The sequence below is a fragment of the Corvus cornix genome, chromosome 1A (genome assembly GCF_000738735.6).
Source record: "Corvus cornix cornix isolate S_Up_H32 chromosome 1A, ASM73873v5, whole genome shotgun sequence".
In the NCBI taxonomy this organism is placed as follows: Eukaryota; Metazoa; Chordata; class Aves; order Passeriformes; family Corvidae; genus Corvus; species Corvus cornix.
In genome coordinates this window covers 3471280-3494997 of record NC_047057.1, presented here as the reverse complement: position 1 = coordinate 3494997, position 23718 = coordinate 3471280, and the positions used below count along the sequence as shown (strand labels likewise).

Below are 23718 nucleotides of genomic sequence, written 5' to 3'. Positions count from 1 at the left end.
CCAGACTGATATAAATCTGCACCTTTTCATTCATATCTGAAAACTTTGCTGTAGCAGCCACTTAGAAAAGTTCCAAAGGAATTTTGTTCCTCAGCTTTAATTACTCCTAGTTTCTTTTTTTTTCCAGACCACTTCCTTAGACACCATCCACAGACGTAAATTAGATCACAAACTCTTTGGACAAGGAGAAGGCTTTCTTCCACATCTCTACATACAGGACCAATTGCATTGTCATTGCTTCAGAAATAGTCTCTAAGTAAAACTAAAAGAGGCCAGGACAGAGAAAATCAAGGTGAAGAGGGAAGAAGAAGCTCCAGAGAAGACAGAGGGACCAAAGCCTCTAAGAAGACCACTTAAGCATGAATGGAAATAAAGCATGAAGGTATCTGGTGTTAAAAGAAAAGAGATGGAGAAACACCTGAAGTGCTGTGAGAACCACTGTGACTGTGTCTGTCCCAAAACTGGATGGTGCCCCCAAGCTTTAGATGAAGATAGGCTGCAGCCAGAGGAATCTCAGTGTAAACTAACTCAGAGCAGATTAAAAGGACAGAGAACACAGACATGGTGTTTGCAGAGCATCTTCCTTTCAAAAGTATGTTGAAAATTTGAAATGTCACCATGCTGAAAATGTCACCCACTTTCCACAATCATCTGGAAAAACAGGAGTTCAATGCTCTGCTGGCATCTGGTTGGGTTTTTGGTCTTATTTCGAAGTTCTGACAGTGTTCCCTTGCTGTTTTGAAATCCCATCCAGCCCAAAGCCTGAAAATAGGAGCTGCTTGATTTGTATGTTTTCCAGAAAATCTGCTGGAACAGGAGAGGCTGAGCCCATGCCCGTGGCCTCTCAGAAATGGAGTGTGAATAGCAAGAACATGGATTGTGGTGAAGAAACACTGTCTGCAATATTTGCCCTTTTTTCCCAGTCTTCACTATCTTCTCAAATGTATCCCAGAAAAAAATCACATCTTTCTTCATCTTTATTCCACTCCTCACTTGTCCTCTTGCACAAAATCCATGTGGTGTGCTGGGGGTGTCTATGAGACGCTCGTGGAAAAGAAAGGGATTGAAGAGAGTGGAAGAGAAACGGACTGGGGAGGTTCAGTGATGAATCCCCAGCAAGAACCAGTGAAAAGGGTGCTGGTGCTTGCAATGGGGCAGAGAAGAGCTGGGGTCACCTGTGGGAAATCAGGGCTTCCCCAGGTGTGAGACCACCCTCCCTGCTCCTGCAAGAAGGGATGCTCACAAAATCAACCTGGAAACTTCAAGCCTCGGCTCAGAAATGACCTGAGAAAGGCAAGTGGAGACAGCACTTGCATCTGAGCTTGAGGGGTGACGTAAATTTGGCAGCCCCGGCGTGGGGACGGACACAGCAGCGTTTGGGGTTAATTCCAGGGTGGAAAGGACAAAGCCCAGGACTGGTTGCTGCCTCGAAACAGGGATATCCCTTCCCTCCACTCTCCTCCAGACCTGTTGAATGTGTGTTCCCTGCACCAACCCCCACCCCGGAGGATGCTCCAAAAGCATCCACTTGAATTCTCAACCGTACCAATCATGACTGCAGGGAGGCAGGAGCTGGGGCTCTAAAAATCCCCATCAAAGATGCTTTACGCAGTCCCTGAGCAGGGCTGCAAAAGGGGAGGCGAAAACCCTGCAAAATTCACCCCCAGCCCCGCTGCTGAGCAAACCGGGGCAAGGGAACCTCTGGGATCTGCCGGCGGTCGGAGCCCGAGAAACCCCGGCTGCAGAGGGGGGGTTTATCCCCATCCCACCCATCCCTGCGGATTTTTCTGGCCCCCCCGAGGACCGGACCAGCCGGGGTGGGGGGCATGGACAGTAGTGTCTGGCATAATTTTCCAGCCCTGCAGCGGGGCTGATTTCTCGAGACGGGAGAAAAGAGTATGTGTACCATCTGAAAAATCCCGCAGTGTGCCTGTACGTGCAAACACCCCCGCACCAGCACGGCCGCGCACACCGGCGTGCAGCGCGATGCCGCCGTGAATGCCCCGCAACCGCAGAGAAGGGAAAAACCATCAAATAACCCGAAAGAAAAAAACCCATCCAATAACCTGGGGAGCAAAGGAGGGAAAGTTGTGCGTGTCCCTGCGCGCCGGGAGGGCGGAGGGTGCCCACCAGTTGATTTTGCATCCTGCCTTGTGCCTTCGCCGGCTTTTCTTGATATATTTTATTTATTTTCTGCAACAGGGAATAAACAGGTAATGCCGGAGCCCGGCGAAGCGGAGGGAACGGGCGGGCTGAGGGATGCGCTGCATTTTTTGCTTTCCCTCTTTTCCCTATCTTCTTCCCCCATCTCTTTCCCTGGAAGTTTCTTGGCGACACGAAATGAGGAGGAAAAGCTGAATAAAAGGTGGCGGGGAGCGATGGGGAGGGCAGGCTGGGAGGCAGCGCTCCGGTGTTGAAGGCTTTATGATATTTTATGGCATTTAACACGCGGGCGGCCAGTCCGGGATGCCGCTGCGCGCTGCCCCGCGCCGCGGAGCGCGGCCGAACCGCGGCATCACTTCCACGCGTGGATTCCATCCCTCCCTTCACCCGCTGAGCCCAAATCCCCGGCGGAGGCGCGGCTCGAGGCGCGGAGGCACCGCGGGCGCGCAGCGCGGCGCAGCCGGGGCGGTGTGGGTTGGGATGCGAGCGGGATTATTTTTAGGGATTTTTTTTTTTTTTTTTTAATCCCTTTCCTTGAAACTGCTGAAAAAGGTCACCGAAGGAGTTGGCTGCTAAATATTGAAAAAAAAAAAAAAAGGAAAAAAAAAAAAAAAAAGAGAGAGAGAAAGAAAGGGGGAAAAAAAAGAGAGAGAGAGAAAGAAAGAAAAAAAAAAAGCCCTAAAAAGAGCGGCAGGCATGCGCACTGCGCGGATGCCATATTGGAATGAGTCTGCCGCGGGTGCGGGCGCAGGCACGGGTGGGCTCCGCTCCGCGCAGCACCGCGCACCGCTCCGCGGGGGGGAAAAAAAGGGGAAAACACCCCAAAATAAGCCAAACTCGCACAGGTAAGGCACCGCGCCCGGCCGTCCCCCGTTCCAAGCCATCCCGGCTGGCATTTCCCTTTATTTTATTTATCGGGTTTGGCAGCGCTTGGGTGGAGAGAGTCGCTTTCCCCTTTCCAAGATGTATTAAAAAATCTGTATATTTTTTTTTTTCTTTCTTTTTAAAGCGCGAGAGATGTGTGTGGACTTCTCCCCCTTTTTTCCAGAGGGTGAGCCCGTGGTGGAGTTGTTGGAAGTGTTGGCGTGCCGGGGCTGAGCCCCCGGCCGGGACCGGCGCTCGGAGCGCGGCTGCCGCTGCCCGGCTGCGCTCCGCGGGCCGGGAGGGTCCGCGCTGCCTCTGGGATCCAGCGCAGGCGTGGGGAGCTTTCTTTTTACCTCGACAGATCGCATTTTAGATGCTCCTATTTCCTTTTTTCCCCCCTTTTTCCCGCCCTCCCTTTCCCCCTTGTTTTCTATTTCCCCTTTATTCTTTTTTTCTTCTTTTTTCCCTCTTATTCTCTTTTCCCATCTTTCTTTTCTTTTTTATTTTTAATTTTTTTTCTTAATACCTATGATTTTTCTGCTTTCCTCGGGCGGCCTCCTTTCAGATTTACGAGGCTGATGCACATCTCTTGGAAAGAGTTATTTTGGGTGTGCGGGTGGGTTTCTTCTGAATCTGTGGGGGAAGAGGAGGGGGGTAAAAAAGCTGCTGCAGGAGGCGAGAGGGAAGGGGGGAAAAAAAAAAGAAAAGAAAAGAGAAGAAGGCAATCAGCTGTGCCAAAATGTGCAGCCCTGATCTAGACATATTTTCCCGTAGCGCTCCCGAACTGCGGTAAATGAATATTTATAAAGCTTGTTCAACATGGCGGGTTAAGGTGTCTTCAAAAACTGCAAATAAACATTTTGCGAGGAGAAGAAGAGGGAAGGCGGGGTGCCGCGCGTTTGGTTCAACTCTCTTTTGTTGCTCGGAGAGGTGCGCTGGGGGATTCAGTGCGGAGGGATGAGGATGGATCCCAATTAAGGGTCCTCCCCCCCGCAGGACCCAGCGGTGGGAAAAGTACCGGAGCATTTGTGTGTGCTGGGAAGGGACGTGTGGAGTTGGGAGCGCGGCCGATTTGCCTTTGAATGCCGAAATTGCAGGCGTGCCATGAGAAAAAAAAAAAATAAAATGCGCCGGGAGACGGAGCGCTGATTTATTTTGCATTAGCCGTAGACGTGTCGTGGGATGAGATGTCCTGTTGGAGCTGTCAAACCTTCCTGGGCGCAGTCAGCCGGGAATGTCTGGGGTGGGATTTTTTTTGCTTTTTGCATGTTTTTGTTTAGCAAAAACACTCTGGAATTGCTCCACGCAGAAATTTGGGCGGCAAACAAGTGACTTGAGCAGTGCGACCTGCGTCTCTCTTGCAGAGAAACCCTAAAAGCCCGACAGTGACGGAGGCAAATCGCAGCTTTTGCAAAGCAAGAGAAGGACTTTGCAGAGAGTTCTCAGGGAGTTGTCTGTGCCCTTCCCCGTTGCCTTTTCCAAATGTATTTTCCAGGGGATTGGAGGAGTGAGGCTGCCTCAGAGGCAGGGAGAACTTCCCCGTTCCCGTTCAGGGAGCTCGGTGCTGCTGTTCTGGGGCTGTTTCACCGTGGCTGTAAGATGTTAACTTTGGAGCATCGGTGTTTTGAAGTGCGGGAGGCAGTGGGATGCTCCAGCTTCGCAGGCTGTCAGTGCCTGGCTGTGGATGGAGGAGCCGGGGAGAACCCAGGAGTGGCTGAAGAGCTGATCTGCTGCTCATTTCCCTGTGCCTCTTGGAGGTGCTCCCCAGAACCTCACTGTGATTTCATTTAGCAGGAACAGTTGGAGATGCTGTTTGCACACCTTGTCATGCAGGGTGAGGTTTCCCATTCCAAAAGGGCTCATCATGATCCATCTGCCCTCCCATTTTCCCCCTCCTTTCTCCAGCTCCCGGCAGGACCAAGCTGGCTCAGGGATCCAGCAAGCTCACACTGGAGCATGTGGTGGTGGGGAGGGGGGCAGAGGAGAAGATGGGGGTGACATTGTGGTTTCTTATCAAAATAGCAGAAAATGGTATTAATTATAAGCAGAGAGGCTTGGAGGACAGTTATCAAACTGTGGTGGGATTTGAGTGGCAAAATCCAGGAGCTGCAGTGGGGTTTTCTTTGGGGTGGGAAGGGATAGAACCATTGCAGAAGGGGAAGGTGTCTTCGTTCTCTGCTTCCTTGCATCTCCCCATCCCCAACTCTGCTGTCCCTTGGACAGGACAGCTTCTAAAACCAGTTTGTGCCCTGGTGCTCTTGGGAAGAAAGTGTGGTAGCACAGTGGTGACCTGGTGTCTGAACAGAGAAGCAGCTTCTCCTGGTTGTGTGACGGGGACGTGGAAATGGAAGGGATTTGATAGGGTCTCTGGAGATCCCTCTGAAGCTGGGGCAAACCTTCTCCAAGGAGTTTCTTCCTGCAGTGCCAGAGAAGGGTGCTGGCTAGGATTTAGTGCAATTTGTTTTCCTCTCTGGAAGCCTTTAGCTGAAAACAAATTTGATTTCCTTTGCTGGTGGCAGAGTAAGTGCAGGCGAGGCAGGTTCTTTCTCTGAGGTTGGCACTGCTGCCTGGGTGAGCAGGGATGCAAGTGGCTTTATTCCTCCTTTTTTTTTTTCCCTCTCTCCAACAGATTATTTATGAAAGGGAAGAAAACATCATCACAAGTCTAGTAACTTCAGTGCTTATAAAGGATTAGGTCCTAATAACTCCTGCGATAAGATGGAGGCTTGGTGTAATCTAAGTGAAAATCTAAAAGCCATGTAAATAAATGCAGCAAAGAGCTATAGCGAGATTGGTACCTTGTACACAGCAAGGAAATACCTTTTTAATGATTTTTAAGGGGTGCACAGGATAGTGGCACAGTAAATATATTATTAGCAAGACAGAGTAATTTCAGTTCTATATTGAGGAAACATTTGCAAATATTCAGCAGATGTTCCATGTGGCAGAGGTGGAGAGTGTGTTTTGCACAGATGTAAGAACATCTGTAGAAGACAGTATATAGTTATATAGCTGTGATTATGAGTGATAATTGACTGGCTGGACAGACAGTTGATGTTTTGATGATGCATTTTTTAAAACTTTATGGAGGTGTTACTAGAAATAGGATAAACACCACAAGTGCCAATGCTTCAGACTGGGATGCTTTTCCCCCGCTCTTGGCTTGTACTGTGCTGAGCTGGTGTATTTTGGGTCACTGCTTCTGGCCTTTCAGAGCTGTGGGATGCCGGTCTGATACGCGTGAGGGGCTGTGATGTTACCCTGTTGAAGGACAGGAGATGGTAGAGAAGGTGCCATCTTGTTTCTCAACAGATGTTGTGAAGAAATTCTTGGCTGTGAGGGTGGGGAGGCCCTGGCACAGGGTGCCCAGAGAAGGTGTGGGTACCCCTGGATGCCTGGAAGTGTCCAAGGCCAGGTTGGACAGGGCTTGGAGCAACCCGGGGTAGTGGAAGGTTTCCCTGCCCCTGGCAGGGGCTTGGAACAAGATGGTCTTGAAGGTCCCTTCCAGCCCAAACCATTCTGTGTTTCTGTGAGTCTTCAAGGACTTTTCACTGGTTAAATTCACTGGTTAAATTGGGGTGGGGTAAGCAGAACCATGGAGAGTGTCCGAGGAGGTTTGCAAGGATGATGATGGTTGAAGGAGGTGTCTGGTCCCTGACTGTCCAAGTGACAAAGTAAAGGAATTGTGGAAAACTTCAAAACTCGTGACAAGTAGCCAAAGCTTGAAGCAGAGGAGCCAGAGGTATGTTCATCAGGGTTCACAGAAAAAAATTAATGTGGTGATCACAGGGTCCATGTTTTAGATGACCTAAAGGTGTCAGAAGTATTTTATTACTATAAATATTGATGCAGAGTCTATCAGCTGGTGCAGCAGGGTCCTCAGTGCTGAAAATGAAATGCTTTTGATAACAGTGATGCCACCTGAAATATGAGTTTGTTCTGTCATTGTAACATCTGGTCCCTGGGAGCAGGGTTCTTTTAGGATTAGAGTAGCTGATGGTACCTTGTCAACATTTAAAACTCTTAATTTGAAACTGTTGATCTTTGCATGACAGACCCTGATGAAACCTGTCAAATACATCCTATGGGTTTTTTTGCCAAAAGATTTCTCTTTCCTTTATTTTCTGTGTCTTGAGGTATGACTCCTACAGTGGTTAAAAAGGTTTGAGTTACAAAATAAGGAAATACAGAAATAAGAGTGAAGACTTTGTCACTGACATTTAAAAAACTCCTGAAAAATTCTATTTTGAGATTGGCCTTTTGTAAGACCTCAACAAAGCATTCTTGTGAAGGCTGGTTTGGAAAATGTGTTCACAGTGTACTCCCATTTTTATGAATCAGAAGTGTTGCTCTAAAATTAAATAGTAACAGAAAGAAAAAGAACCCAAAACCAAGTAATTCTTGACAGCTGACCCAGAGATCAATTCTGAGTAGGTGTGAGGCTTAAAAAAAGTATGTGCAGAATCCTTGCTATTTTTACTCCCAATTCCTGCTTTCATGACTAATATTCTTAGCATCACTGGATGTCTTGTGCAAAGGAGCCCTCTTTTTCTGGGTAAAGTTCTGAGACCCAATTTAAATACAAGTTAATTAGAAAGTCTTGCATTTATTTGCTTGGCAGGGAAGTGGAATTCCCTCCTAAAATCCAGGAGGTGGCATTATACTTGCCCCTGCAGTGTAGGAGATCAGACAGGACAACCATGGGTTGAGGATCCTTAAAGTCTAAAAGGTCCTAAGTCCCTTGTGGAGCCTTTTGGGTAGAAAGCCATATCTCTCCTAGGTGCATGAAAAATACACCTTTAAAGAAGGTTCAGGAAAAAGCAAAAATAACTGGTTCTTGGAAGGTGTTTTGAGCGTGGGATCTCAGGGCAAGTGTAAGATCAGACTGCAAAATGCTTTGTTGGGATGGTGGTGGGGCATTAAATCTGGATGCTTTGCAGCAGTTCTCATGTTCACATGAAAGGGAATCCGATTTGTTTTTGGAGAAATTGGGTGGAATTAACCCTGTAAATGGGACTTGTAGGACTCTATGAGTTAAAATGTCTTGTGCAATTTGGGTCTGGATAGACCTTGGCAGGGGTCTGCTGGCTGCTCTCCCGTGTGCTTGGCCAAGGGAAGGGTCCTCCTCTTCCTGCTGTTGTACTGTGAGGTGGCTGGAGATGGTTGTGGGGGCTGGATTTTTAAACATTTTTATTTTTTTAGCAGATCCTGCCAGTCGGTGGAGCTGCTTCTGGATGCAAAGCACTGACAGGGATGTAAGTGCATGTAGGACTAAGAGCCCAAGCACTGATCAGCTGTGCTGTTTAAATGAACCAAACAGTGCCAAGATCTAAAATGTCATTTTTTTTTTCCTAAAAAGTGTTGGAAGCAGATGGCAGATGTTTCCTGGATTCTGGTTTGCATCTTGTATTTTTTTTTTTTTTTTTTTTAAATGGCTCTGACTGCTGCAAAGGCATAGAAGGCAGAACTGATTGCCCTGGACAGTGGGAGTTTGGTTGATGAGGGACTTTTGAACTGGCCTCTAAATTAAGTCCGTGAAAACAGCGTTTTGTGATTCCTGCTGGGTGACTTCTGTGGCTGGGCTGATTGGTCACACTCAGGGGGTCTGACTGATTAATTTGGTCCATGTGGCTGGTGTTTCGAGGTGATACATCAGGTGACGGCGGTTGGAACTCAGTGATCCTTAAGGTCCCTCCCAGCCCACACCACTCTGTTCTGTGGTTTTACCTAAGGAGATGAGATGTCTCAGGACGATAAAGCAGCTCTGTGTCTTCAAGTTACCCCTCTCAAAGGCTTCCTAGTTTCCGCTCTGTTTCAAACACAGAGGTGGAAGAAGACAGAGTGTTGCACATGGTTGTTGCTGTGTTTGTTCCTTGGAGTTCCTTTTCCTTTTATAAAGGGCCCCAATCTTCTTCATAGCCCTGGCTCAGGTGAGAGCTTTAGAAGATGCCCAATCTTAAATATGCCATATTTCCAAGTAGTTGGTGTATGTTGGGTGCTTAGCATGGGTAGAAGTGCTTTACCAAAATGGGAAATTGTGGAAATTGCCTGTGGAGTCGTGGAGAAGGTGACAGAACAGCTGGAAACAGGAAATGTTAGTATGTGGTGAGCTCCTTCTCATTGGCACATGTGCTTCATGGGATGCTGAGCGTGGGGATGTCCAGGGTTCACAGGGGTGATGGCAGGCATAGAGGTGGGGCAGCAATACCTCCTTGCCCTTGCTTGTAAAACATCCAGCTCATTCAGAAAGAAAACTTAATCAGAAAGTGCTTAAATTTTTGAGGTTTGATCTAGTCTTCAGAGAAGTTTGTGGCAGGATTTGGCTTGGAAGTCCATCTCTGGGGTCCTTAGGTTTTATTTACACACAGGACAGCTAAGAGGGGGATCTGTACCCAAGCCTGGGTGTCTGCCTGTTATCTGTCTTTTTTTTTCTTACTACTGCAGGGCTTTTTGCTGTAAACAAGTTAAGAGTCTCTAGTTAGATTTATTTTACTTCCTGTTACCTTATCTTACTACCATTTATCTCAGTGTGTATCCTGGACTCGGGAGCATGCCAGCTAGGGAGGATGAGAAAATTGCTTTGTGAGACAGGTTTGTCTCTGTTGGCATCAAAAGTGTGAAGCTTTTGGCACCAGTGCAACAAGAGAGGAGAGCAAGGACCAGCTGAGTTACAGGGACTGCTACCACCTTGCATAATCCCTTCTCTGCCATGTGCTTTCAGAGAAGTTTGGTTCCTGTCCTTCTCTGACTTTGAGGTGGACAATCCAGGCCTTCCCTACTCTGGTGGTTCCCTAGTTTCCTGTTCTTGCATGTTTTCCCTCCAGACTGACTCATTTATTTTCTGCTGCTGCTCAAATGTTGACTTCAAGAGCAGAAAGATGAGCCCTGTTGAGTGGCTGGAAGGGGCCTTGTACAGACCATCCCATACCCCAGGGCAGGATTAACTCTACCAAGATCACTTTCTGGACAGATCAGCATCCTGACTCCTCCAAAAAGTCCTTTCCACAGTGTATCCCACTTCTTCACCAGATTCATTGTAAGTGATTTCTTCTCCTGCCCAAATCAAATGTCCCCTCCCTGCAGTTTAAACCAAACTGCCTTCTTTGATCCACCAAGAACATGGAAAACACATTATATTCTTTCCCCATTCAGCTGTTTTTTATGTATTTGAATATTGTGAAGATTCCTGGTTCTCTAGAGTACATGGTATTTGTTTCTTCCACCCTAGAGTACAACACAGAGCTGTTCAAAGCAGTAAATTTTCCCTTATTAAAATCCTATGGGGTCTTCAATATGAAAGAGAAATTGTCACTTGATATAAGTGAAAACATTTGGTGAGGGAAGCTCTCAAATAAATAATAAAAAACCCCTCACAGGAATTTGGAATAAAAGGTTCTTAAAAGGTTTCCAACTTGTACTTTGTCTGAGAGGAGAGACAGGCCCTTTTTCTAGGAGGTAAAACTGTGCCTTGATGTGTTCAGTAGCCCTTTTGAGTGAGCTTGCACTGCATTGTGCGGATGCTCAGGGATGTAAAAGTTGTGGAAGGCTGCCACTAGCAGTGCATCCTGGATCATGTCCCACAGGGATGAGTCCCCCTTCATCCTGATCCACGAGCAGCACCAGTACCACATGGCATTTGAGCATCTCCCTTCACCTTGTCTAGTGGAAGGTCTCCCTACCCGTGGCAGGGGGGTTGGAACCAGATTATCTTTATGGCCCAACCCAAACCATTCTATGACTCTGATTCAGCTTGTCTGCTGGGGAATTTGGATATTTAAAATCTTAACAGGTGCTGTGCAAGAACAGGAACCCCCTGAGGGCTGTTCATCTCATCTGAATTTCAGGTGTCTGACTTGGACCACTTAAGTCATCCTTTGGGCACGATTTTTCTTGGCTTGGTTTAGGCCAGATACTTGGAAAAGGTTCTTCACCCAGAGGGTGGTTGGGCACTGGAACAGCTCCCCAGGGAAGTGGCCGCAGCACTGAGCCTGACAGAGTTCAAGAAATGTTTGGACAACACTCCCAGACACATGGTGGGATTCTTGGGGTTGTCTTGTGTAGGGCCAGGAGTTGGACTTCGATGATTCTGGTGGGTCCTTTCCAGCTCAGGATGTTGTGTGATCCTCTGACCTTGCAGCCCTGCTGCCACTCTCAAGTGTCACTGCGCTGAGAGGTGGGAGCATCTCCAGTCAACGTCTCTTGCTGGATTTTGGAGGGGCCAAAATCAGTCCCAGTTCACTGGGAAAGCAGTGGAATTTATTTCTCCACTTAGCATTACATGGGCACACCTGATTCACCATTCAGGCAAGAGGTTTCAAGGATGTACGGTCTTCTTTGTCCTTCTTGTGTCAATCCGAATTAACCAAGTGTGTATTTGAGGGAGAAAGTAAATTTTTCAGGGGTACCTTTAAGCAAGAGCCCCAGGGTGCTGGATTTGTGTGTGGGTAAGGGACCTCTCCCTACAGGGAATTACTCCAAAGGGAGAAAACCCAGGATTGAGTTGACAGGAGAAATGTAAAATGGTGTGAGGAAGCCAGTGCTGGTGCTTGTACAAGGAGCCAATATTGATACAGATGACAAGGCTGGAGATAAAGGCAGGGCTGAGACTGACAGCCGTGGGAAGAAGGAAATAAAATAGATTCTTTATTGTATTGCCTGGCTTTTCCTGCCTGTGAGTTAAGAGCCTGGATCTGAACTAAATACCAAGGGAATGGGAACTGCGTGGGGGGAAGAATCGGATCAGGCTGAACCACCACTGTGCAGAAACAATGAGCAAGGGATCTGAAACCAGGGAATTTCCCCCCTCCCTGCTCTCTCAAATGCATTTCATAGAATTTTCCTTTGTGCTCCTGCCTGGTGTAATGTCACCTCGAGCCTCTTTTGGTGCTGTTTCCCATCACCTTGTTCCCGGGCTGGCTGTGTGGCTTTTGTGGTCCTTGATTCGGTTTCCAGTGGATTTCCACTGGCAGAGGAATTGGAGTACAGTGGTGTGTGCTGCTTGTGTAATGTTGATGATTGCAGGCCAGCCAGCGTGCTACTGTTAACAATATGGCTGGGGACTCTGTTTGAAGTGTTAATTAGCAGCAATTAATAAGAAGTGAAAAATTAATACCCTGTGTCAGCTTTCTTTGCTAGTTAGTTATATCAACACTAAAGCTCAGAGCTGTTTTGAAGCTGGTGTTTGCGTGAGAGTTTGGTCTTGTTGTCATGTGGTATTGGGAGAATACTGAAGTGCTCTCCTACCCTAATTTGTAAACTAGTTATTCCCAAAGTAAGCCAAGTAATGGCCTCTAATAGATCCAGTTTCCTTGGCATGTGGGTGCTCTCGACGTGACGTTTGAAAACCAATAAGTTGCCCATAGCTTAAGCAAAAAATACATTAAAATAGAGTTTAAAATAGAGTTTAAAAACCCAAACATGTTGATGATGTTGCTGAATGTGCCTCAGAGGTTCTGTATTTCCCCCCTCTTTACTAAAGTGGGCTCCAACCCAGTCCCAGATGGGGCCACTGAGGATGGGTTCCAGTTGTGTTGCAGACACCTTGGGCAGGTTCCTGCTGGTTTGCCCATCCATTTTCCATTTCTGATGGGAAATTCCATGATCCAGGGGTTTGAGTCCCTCATAGGTCTGGTGGCAGATTTGAGGCTTGGCTGTGTAAAAAAAAAAAAAGGCAAGTACTGTTGTTGTCTGGTAGGGCACCTTCAGCTTTTTATCAGCTCATAACTTTGTTTTATCAGCATCATAGAGGCATCACGAGATTTAACTACAATACCAAGAGGGTTATGTTCCTTCTTGGTATATATATTGTTACCCGTGAGCTCTCTTTAAGATGGTGGATTTGTTGTGTTTAAATTGATCTCTCTGTTTCTCTCTGTTCTTTGAATTTTTTTGGTAGACCTGGGTTACCTTCCATCCTTGTCTGGTCCCAGGCAAAAATGAAAACAGCCATGTCCACCCAAGGTTTATCTTCAGCTGGCATCTCCCCTCCTCTCACATTTAACAAGCCTGATGTAAAATCCTGATACTTAACTAATTTATTATTAATGATATTTATGGAAGTGTTCTCTACCAAAGGAGAAGTGGGGTTTTTTTGGCTTTCAGTAAACTGACTGCTTCTAGTTTCATGGTTAATTGAAACTTAATATACACTGGGGATGAGTGATGTGTATGTTCTGAGGTTAGCTGCACTCAGAACACTCGGAGTCTATAATACACTTAATTCATTAGCAAGTCTCATGTCAACAAAGAATGAAGATGAAGTGCTGTAGTGGCAGTGGGAAAAGGGTCGTATTTATGGATAACTGAAAGTTCAAAGAGCATTTTGTGAAGAGACCAACAACCATATTGCTCTGAGCTGGTTTATGATCTTCCTTTTTAAAAATACTTTTTTATCTTTCATTAGCAGGTTCCTTTGGGGTGGGGAACATGAATTTCTAACTTTGCCTGAACAACCTTCAGTGGGGGGTCGAGTCAGCTGCCTTGGTAATTTGCTTCCACCAGTGATTTTTCTGTGAAACACCCGTGGTTTTTGCAGGGTTTAATTGCAGCTGTGATTGCTCCCTCAGACAGTCCCACTGTGGTCCAGTTAATGGATATCAAACACTTGACATGCTCCTCGTCTTTTTCGCTTCTGCTATAACTGCTCACACACGTCTGTTTCTTCTTTTAAATTGCCATTGTAGCTGCCTTAAAAACTGGGAGTGAGAAATCCATGACAGAACACTCTCCTCCTTTCTATTTTATAACCATCATATCTAGTCTTCTAGAATATGCCTCCAGAGTAGTAAAAGTTGAAAAAAATCCCATATATTTTTACAGTCTTATTACACCCTGCTTTGCCTGGCTTCTGGCAGTAAACTTCTTTCCTACTTTTAGTCACACATTTTGCAGAGCATTTGGCATGGGTGCTGCCAGCACAGTCCTCTCTGTCCTGCAGGATTTGAAGGCTCCTCTAACAAGCAGGACCAGTCCTCCCCATAAGATATTCTGGACACACACCTTCCCTACTGCCTGTCTTTGCTTTAGCATATCTTGTGTGAATAGCTGGTTCCCTCTGTGCCCATAACCCCAGCTCTTGGTTTCTCTTTTTCAGTCATCCTTTGACATCTCGTTATTCATCAGCATCTCAGAGTTTTACTGAAAAGCTCACTTTGGAGTTCTTTTTAATCTACTCCTAAAGGTGTATCTCGGGGTATTGCTTGTCTGGTGGCTTACTGGGGCTGGAAATGCAGTTCTCATTTAGTCTGGTGTCTGATGCAAAATCTGGCCAGCCTGGATGCCCTTTCTCATATAATTTTTAATTTCTGTGTGTTTTTATTCCACTTTGAATTTACTATGGTCATTCCTTCTAGAAGAATCTCCTCTGCTAACGTAACCCAATTTAAAATGAGTTAGTATTTGCTGCTCTGCATGTTAAAACTGGTAGTTATCTTAGGTCAGTCTGCATTCAATAAACAGTTGCAGCTAGCACTATTTCATGAGGGTATCTGCATTTTGCATGCTCAGTTTTATTTTTTAGGGTTACTTCAGTCTCTCTCTCTCTCATGAGTATTTTTGCTTCAGTGTTTCCTCTGTTTCATTATCCCAAATCTCCCCATTTGGAAGTTTGAATATTTATGGAGTGAGATACCTCACACAGTGTTAGCCATCAAAAAGCTGGAAATCAAGGGCTGAAATGGGTGGAAGATGGTGGAGATGGTTCTTGCCTTTTTTTATTTGTTTGTTTTTTTACCATGGGTTGTGCTGCCTTGTGGGCTGATCCTTCTCTCTCTGTTGGTGGCATTGGGAGCTGGAGGGAACTTGGAGATGTGAAGCCTCTGAATACTGTTTATTTCATTATTGTTGCTGTTGATATTATTGCCACTATGGTCCTTTTTTGTGGTTTTCATCCACCCCCAGCTTCAGCTTGGAGACAAGAGCAGGATGGAAGGGTCACCATCAGAGAGTCATGGAATTTTTTAGTCTGGAAAAGGCATTTAAGATCTTTTATTCCAACTGCATCCAGATGGGATGACATGAGTACCGTTGGGAAAGGCTGAGGGAATGGGTTGGTGTAAAATAAATCACTCATTGCTTTTTTTATTTTTCCTTTAGCTTGTCCTCCTTGCTGCAAGATGAATTAGGAAGGCAAAGCCTCTTCCTCTGAGCCATGGAGACAAGGGCATCCTTCATTGCCAGCATGAGAGAGACCCAGCACCTCTCCCCAGAGCAGGATCCCAGCCCAGCCAACGGCGATGGGGAGCAGTTTGATTCAGGTGAGCTCCCCCTGCCCTCCACGAGTCCTTGTCACTGCTGCAGCTCATCACAGGTAGAGGTGGGGACAGCCATGCTGCCAGGGAGGCGTTGGGAATGGTTGTACAGCTCCAAACCCTTTTACAGTCTTAGGGATTCGACTGCGTCCTGCGATTGGTGGGAAACAGGAGCTTTTCTTCTTCGGGGTCTCTTTGACAATATGTATCAGCTATTCAAAATTTAAACAAAAAGCCATGGAAAACTTTTCTCAAGGCATCATATTGTGTTCTCCCAGCTTCCCCACCATTTTTTATTACGTTGAAGTTTTGTGGTTAAGAGAGACGAAACAACCATTCAGAAATTACAGCATTTCTCTTCTGTTTTGATCTTCCCCCTCATTTCCTTCACTATTTTTCAGTGCTTCAGGTGAGGGGGCTTCACGAAAACTGGACCAGCCAGAGGAGAGCTGGTCACATGTTGTCCTTGTGCTCATGACTGGATGCTTTGTAGTGTTCTGGGAGGGGCTCCTGAAGCTGAGGATTTGCTGTGCTAAATTTGTTCATTCCGTGATAGATACAGAAAAGTGGATGCTACATTCTGATGATTTCTGATGGAATTAGGTGCTTTAACTTCCCATATCCAGCCTTAACAGGAGGAGACCATGTCATATGATGAAAAAGTACAGTCTGGCTAGACCTAACCTACTTTCTTTCTGATGCCAAGCTTTTCCCTGCTTCTCCCTCAGCATGACAGACATTTGGTCACCCAGCCTTCAGTTTCTGCACTTCTTGTAGCAGCTCAGTGATTTTCCTGTTTCCTTGGACACCAGGTCCTTGGATTTCCAGCGTGGACACGTCCAGGGTGATACAGTCACCCTGGATCTGTTTTAATCTGTGGAACAGAGATGGGAGCCTCTAAGATGAGGTTCAATTGGCCACCCATAGACCTTTTTTTGGGAATGAGAAGAAACTGGCCTGCAATGCCTAAATTTCTGTGAGGATAAGGATTTTGATGGCTCTTCCGAGGCCATTTGTGGTTGATCAGGTGTCTGTGTGTCTCCTTGTCCCCACCCCTCGTCTGTGAGCACTTCAGTGTTCTATTCACTCAAAAAGTCATGTATGTGTATCTAGCTGCTATAAATAGGATATTTAAGCAATTTGCCTTAAATACTTTCTCCTGCAGTGAAGCTTGGGGGAAAAAAAACAAACTTGTGTTTCTGGAGCCACAGAATTTGGGTATTTTATCCCCTTTTTTTCCACAGCTGAGCATCCCAGGGGGCTGTTAACAGCTGGAACAGTTGCATTTTTATGGTGTCAATGCACGAGCACTTTAAAGCCATTGAGAGGCTCGCAGATAATGACTTGTTGATTTTATTTGCCATCCTGGGCTTGTTTATACATCACTGTATTGTAAACCAGCCAGCCTTGACTCCTTCATTAAGAAAAAGCTCTGGACCTAAGTACCAATAATTGGAAAGGGAGCTGATATGTAAAATAGGTTTAATGCCAGATTTATCACCTCTCAGGGGGTCCTGTGCTCCTCAGCTGTTGGGTTTTTCTGATGGATGAGGAGATTTATGTGCAGCCCTGTTGCATGTGTAGGTGGTGTTGGGTCCTTCGGGCTTGTCTCATCCCAGTGCCACTCTGTGCCTGCTCTGGATGCTCTCCTGCCAGAATTCCAGCAGGGAACAAAGTCCATTAAAAAACCGTTTTGAAAACATACAGTCCCTTCAAAATTCGTTGTGGTGAAATGAAGCAAAATAAACCACTGATGCTGTGATAAATGAGTACTCTGACATTATTTTTACGGACCTTGTAAAAGTAATTTCCTGATAAAGTCTGCAGATAAAACACGGTAGAGGAGCCAGGCTGGTGATGTGTCAGAGAGGAATGAGCTGACAGGGAGGGAAGGCTGCAGCTCTCACTGCCTCACCTGCTGGCCTTGCAGCCTCTTTATTTGGGTTTAGAAAGGAGAGATCTGGGTGATATTTTGTTGAACAGGTGCTGTTGAGAGTTTTGCTGGACAGCATGTGAAAGAACCTGCCAGCAAATATCTCTATGCTGGCCTGTGGCAGAGTAGGTCAGGGTTAATAAGGTTATGAAGCACAGCAGGACTTCATGCATCCATAACTAGCACCTATTCATATTTATTGAAAAGTTTTGCCAAATTCTGGAGATGACTTCGACTCCTGGAGACATTGCTCCTTGCAAGGGCTGGAGATTAGGCACTGAACAGACTAAAAACCTCTGCTCCCACTGCTCTGTGGAATGAATCTTTCCCATAAGATTGCTGAGGAAGGCTGGAGAAAAGGAGACATGCTGAAGGAGGTCTTGGCTCACAAAGGAGATTAGAGCAAAAACAGGAATAAAGATTGAGAGTACACAGAGAGCATCCTGGGCTGAGGGAAAGGGCGCCTGCTCTGAAATGGAAGTGTCTGAGCAGGACAGAAGAGAGCCCAGGGCTGACCTGGAAGTGATAGAATCACAGAATTATTTAGGTTGGAAAAGACCTCTAAGAGCTTTGAGTCCAACCACTCCCCCAGCACTGCCAAGGTCACCACTAAACCGTGTCCCCAAGTGCCACATTTGTGTGTCTTTTAAATCCCCCCAGGGCTGGCGACTCCACCCCTGCCCTGGGCAGCCTGTTCCAAATCTCCTGTCCATGTCCTGAGGTGGAGATGCCCTTGGGGTTGTAGAGCAGCCCACCCCCAACCCCACAGACACAGATGGGTGTGGGAGCAGGGAGGGATGAGGCAGAGGGGATGATGCACTTTTAGCTTTTCATGTCAGGTGCTTCTGACTTTTGGTGGGATGGGGGTTGGTTGTGCTCAGGGTAAAAAGGTAAGCACTTTTAAGCCTGGAATGGATAATCATATGTGCCCATCTACTGATGGACTAACATACTTGCTTTTAGAGGCCCAGCCTTTGAAATCTCTGCACCCAGCTCTTCTCTGTAACATTAACTCTGCAGGGTTGCAGGCATGAAGGCTGAAAAATATCCCTCTTCATCTAAATTGCCTGCCTGCACGGTACAGAATTTTTCCACCAAGCTCCTACCTTGTGGTTAAGTTGTGGCTTATCATTCAGTCAAGGTTGAACAAAGCCCTCATTCTGGGTCAGATATCTCAAGTAGAGCCAGCTTCTGTGCCTCAAGGTTTTTTGCAGGGACTGCAAAAATGAAAACGAAGCCCATTCGCATTGAATGCGTTGAATTTGTCTGGTTTTGGATTGTAATCATGGAGTTGGGTTATTTCTTGCTGAGTTGAAGAGTCATCTGGTAGCCTCTTTATCACTGAAGTAAATGTTGATTTACATCTCCATATTTAAGCGGATTATTGGAGTTTAGGGCAAGGAGTTAGACTTGATGCAGCAGCGTGCAAGTGTTTAACAGTGTTGACAGCTCAGCTTTGAACTCCCAGACGGATCTTTACCCTCCAACAGCTCTGTCTCAAAAAGCCTCTTCTGATCCCCTTTTTCCCCCCCTCACCTACGTGGGTCTGGTGCCACAGGCAGCAAATAAAAACTGAGTCTTCCCCTTTTAATAATGAGAGATTCCCCTTGCACAACATAATTTTCTCTGGTCCTGGAAACTGGAGACCTGTAGCAATAATTGCAATAAATTAACCCTGCCTTTTTCTTCATAAAACTGTCTGGGGAGGGTTCTTAATTCAGTTTGTCATGAGTCACTTTAATTACATCATGACCACGCTGATGAATGTTTGGGCAGGTAAAGGGTCTCTGAGAGTTTGCCTGATAAATGCTTATTGCAAAGAGCTCATTGCTAGACTGTAAATATTTTTGCTCTGGGGATGAAACTGGGCTTGCAAGATTGCTTGGGAACAAAATGAAAGCAATCAGATTTGGCTGATTTTCTGTAAGTGAAAGAAGATTTATTTTTAATTATTGCTGTGTGCGTTTCTGTGATGGTTTGGGGCCTTGGCTCTGCTCAGCGTGATTATAAAGAAAGAAAAGAAAGAGTGGTCATGTCAAGCCCTTCCTGTGGGGAGGGATTGTGTGGGGCAGCAGAGTGCAGAGTCCCAAATCTGAAGGGGAGCAGGGAACAAGAAGGCTGTAGGGGTCTAGTGAGGTGTGCTGGGGGGTTTGGGGAAAAGCAGCTGTAGTCTTGGGGGAAGAGGGAGGCAGGGGGGGTTTATCTGAGATTTATGGGTGGAGCAATGCTGAGGAAAGAGAAAAAGGATGGCAGGAGTGAAAATGGGTGTCCCTCACCCCAAGGACTGGGGTGTTTGGTCTACACACTGCTCAGCCAACAGAAGCATCTTCTGATTTATCAGTGGGGCTCTGCTGTAATTGACGGTGCTGGGTGAGCCACTTGGAGGGCACAAGGACATTGCACCTCAGTGACAGTGGGCAGGCAGCCACCTCCCTCGCAGCCAGAGAGTCATCAAATGCAAAATAAAAGAGCACGAGTGCCTGTTGCAGTGTATGACAGTTTTTGTGCCCCCACTGCCATGGAAGCAAAGTCATTGCTGGTGTCAGTGTTGGCTGCTAAAGCCCCAGAGTCTGCTGAAAGCATAATAAGAGCTGGTCAAAACACAGATCCTTACAGCAAGCTTTCTGTTTTCCCTTCTGTTGATGTTTATACTGGTTGCTATTCTCACCCTGAACTCTTTGACACAACTTTTGCCTTCTTTGGCTGTGCTTTAGGCTGCTTCTCTTTCTCTCGTTTGGTTGGTTTTTTTTTAATTTTTACATTTTTTTGCTTTTGAGCAGATGAGGGCTCCAGCATTGAGGACACAGACTTCAACTGGGATGAGTTCCTGGAGGAAACAGGAGCCAGTGCTGCTCCCCACACCTCCTTCAAACACGTACGTGCTTCCTCTGAGCCTTGTGGGTGTTGTACATGTTCCCTCTTCTGGTTTTCAGGGGCTCCCTGGAGAACTGGAGTGGAGTCTGACCATTTTGGGGAGAAACTGTCCCTCCACACATGTGACAACCTGAAGGGGAATAGCTCTCAAGCTGGTGTTAGGTCACCTTGGGGTGTTTGCAGTCATAGCTTGGAGCTCTGTGTCTGTGCCACTCCCTTATCTTCTCTCTTCCCATCAAATTTTCCATTTTTGAGGGCTTATGTTGCTCGCCTTTTGCTTATAATGCACTCATTTTTTTCTCCACCTATTTTCCCCTCTACATTCATTGTTGTCCATACCAGCCTGTAGAGATTGATGTCACAAGAGTTTCTTATTTCTCCAAAGGTCCTTTTAATGCCTGATTTACTGACTGGCAGAGTCACTCAGCTCTAGAGTTCAGTGTGGCTCGTAGGAAACCATCTCTCAGCCTCGTGCCTGGAGATGCTTTCTCAGAAGTGTGGGAAGCAGGGAGTTGGGCAGGTGGTGCTTTTCCTGGGTGAACATGGAGCATACGGACAGCTGTGGTAGTGACAGGTTTGTGCACAGATCCAGCACAAGCAGCATTGGAAGAGACCTCTGGAGATCATCAGGTCCTCATCTTTGATGATCTCTGGAGATCATCTTTTTCCTCCAAGTGATTTTGTGGCTTATTTTGTAGGGCTAAGGAGCTGCAGGGATGGAAAAACCTCTCTTTTGTCTACCAGCACAGTCCTTCATTCCCTATTTTGCTTTCATTTTAACAACAGTGGAGTACTGCAGGGTGAAGGACCATAATTCTCTATACTGGAGAGTTACAGGGCAATGCTTATTATGGAGTTTATTCTTCATCCAGCAGCTGTCTGGACAGAGCATCTTGTCCCAGATTTCTGCTCCAGGCCCAAAGTAGAAAGTTTTGTGCTTCATGAAGCCCTTAAGGATGTCTTCAGTTGTGTGGACATGTCCAGCTCATCCTGCTGATCCTGCTGACTGCAGTGACTCACAGCACCTCAATCCTGGGAATGTCAGTGTGGGACAGGTTGGTGCTGGCGACAGTCCTTGTTGACTGTGCTTCACAATCTGAAACTTGATCCTCAAAAATCTGGCCAGGAACCTGAAAGTTGTCAGAGAAAGATTATCTTATCTCTCTGATTCCACTCTTGATGTGATTTCCAGTCACAAGTCCCTTGCCTCCAGAGCACCATGTTGGTGTTACGGTGAGCACAGGGAGAAAAACTACAAATGAATCACACTCTGCAGTCATCAGGCTCAGGTGCTTTGAGCTGCAGCTGCCAGTCTGTACTGGGAGGAGGCCAGGAGATCCAGTTTTTACTGGGATGTGGGCCAGTCTGTACCCTGGATTATTTATGAGGACCCTGAGCATCACCAAGATCCTGTCTTAGCACTAAGTAAAGCAGTGAATGTCACAGACCACCTTCAGTCTTAGACCATCTCCAGAGGTCCCTTTCAGCTGTTCTGTGACTCTGGGCATTGATGCTGCTGGAAATGCCCACACAAGGAAAGGTGCATGGAATTCTGCCACCTGCAAATGATAAATGGGTTTGGCTGGGCAGCCATTGGGTCAGAAGCTGGAGTTGGATGCGTGAGGGATTGCTGGTCACTTGCCAGAGGAGTGTTTTCTCAGCATCCCCCTGTCTGTGAAATCCTCCGTTGACCAAGTAGACCATGTTATATTTGTGAGTAAAAGAGTAATTTTAACCTGCCATTTCAATTGGAAGTCAGTCAGAGACAGGCTTACCCAGATTTAAATCCTTCTGGTTTCAGTAGCAGGTAAAGTTCAAACAAACCTGTAAGAAGCTGTCCTTAAACATCTAGGGAGTAACAGGTTACATTTTGGATGGTTTTGTGAAGACAAGGCTGGCACCTGTCCAGTGAGCTGGCATCCACCTCTTCCTTATCAACAACAGCTAGAGGCATCCCACTGGTCCTTGGGACATAGGTTATGCTGGAGCAGGCCCTGGTGTTCATCAGCAGTGTCCCAAAAGAGATGGGACTGGCATCTCCAGTGTCCTGAAGCAAGTTACAGGTGACCTGCCACTGCTGAGATAAATGGAAGTGACCCAGACGATTTACTTCTTTCAGTGACAGGTCATACCTCAATTACCAGGGTGCTGGGAGGGGGAATTGGCTGAGGCCTGAGCTGGTGAGGATGGGTGCAGTGGAAATCCTCTCCTTGGTCTGTCTGGTGCAGCATTCAGCCCTTGATGCTTGTCAAGCCTCTAGAGGTGTTTCAGTGTTATGTGACTAATTATTGTGGTTGGGCTTAACTCCTAGAGGTGCTTCATACCTGCCTTTTTACCTTGCGTGTGTCCTGTGGTTTGCCTGATGGAGCTGTGCAGTGGGAAATGAAAGCTCGTTTGAGTTATGCTGACTGTATCCCAGGCATTAGTGAGATTCAGGGAGTGAGGATGGGTGCCAGTCCTCTCCTGGATGTAGTACACCTGAAGGTACCACTCCTGCACTTTGGGACCTGTGGGACTTGCATGATGGCATATGTGCTGGTGAAGCAGGAATGGAACTGCCCAGACAGATGGAGAAGGAGGTGGTTGGATTGAGACACAGTCAGCTCATGTCCTATCCCAGGGCAGCATTTCTGGGCGGGGTGGGGTCTCCCTGCAAAGCAGAAAAGGTAACACCATGCCTTTCTCATTTTGCAAGGTTGAAATCAGCCTTCAAAGCAGTTTCCAGCCAGGGATGAAATTAGAAGTGGCCAGCAAGAGCAACCCAGACACGTATTGGGTGGCTACGATCATCACCACCTGTGGGCAGCTCCTGCTGCTCCGTTACTGTGGCTACGGAGACGACCGCAGGGCAGACTTCTGGTGTGATGTGATGACAGCAGACCTGCACCCTGTGGGCTGGTGCACGCAGAACAACAAGGTCCTGATGCCTCCAGATGGTGAGTTCTGCCTGGTTTCTGCTCTAGGGTCGTGCTCTGCTATTGGGCTGTGGGTTCATCTCCGGATTTCTGGTTCGTCTGGGATGGGCACTCCAGGTCTTCAGCTGGTGTTGGGTGATGTGGGCAGGCTCATGTCCCCACAGGATTCAGTTTGCCAGTCAGCCTCCAGCAAAGGCATTTTTGCCCTAGTTGGTAACAACAGAAGGCACTTCCACAGGGAGCTGTCTTCTTGCTGCTGAACTGTAATGTTGTGATTTTCACTTCAGGGAGAAAACCGTCCTGTTCTGGTAGAAAGGAGGGGTGAAATTCAAGAGTGAGAACAAACTAAAATAAGCAAGATCAGTTTGCGTGTAACTGAAATCAGAAGCTGACTTTGCACTCAAAGTGTTTTGCCCTGAAAGTTTAAAACCTTCCACCACCAGACTCCAGCAGCTTTTAATTCCAGTGACAGATCCACGTGATTAAAGATAGCAGAATTTGGTCATTACTGGTTAGGACATGTCCTGATTGGCAGCTCTTAGGTGCACAAAAGCTGAATGGAAGCGTTGTAGGTTCCTGAGTGGCCCGTGTGGAGCAGTTTGTTTATGATACAGTTTAATCCCCAGTGTGTAAGAATATATATATATATGTGTGTGTGTGTATATATATATATATATAGGCTATGTACATCAACAGAGCAGCTGTGGTGTATCCTTGCTAC

The 23718-nt window shown here is 46.7% G+C and overlaps 1 protein-coding gene across 2 annotated transcripts in view; it reads left to right on the top strand.

The window, feature by feature from the left end:
- The first annotated feature begins 2013 nt into the window (after positions 1-2013).
- The window catches only part of SFMBT2 (Scm like with four mbt domains 2), a 105606-nt gene continuing 83901 nt past the window's right edge, over positions 2014-23718 (top strand). Inside the window, exons 1-4 of one of the 2 annotated variants that reach the window (XM_010407815.4) lie at positions 2014-2213; positions 15121-15281; positions 19989-20083; positions 22778-23018. In XM_010407815.4, the coding sequence (XP_010406117.1) occupies positions 15176-15281; positions 19989-20083; positions 22778-23018 (442 nt within the window). In that variant the 5' untranslated portion in view covers positions 2014-2213; positions 15121-15175. Of the gene's footprint in view, positions 2214-2890; positions 3009-15120; positions 15282-19988; positions 20084-22777; positions 23019-23718 lie in introns of those variants that run through there. The other variant, XM_010407814.4, reaches the window with a different exon arrangement.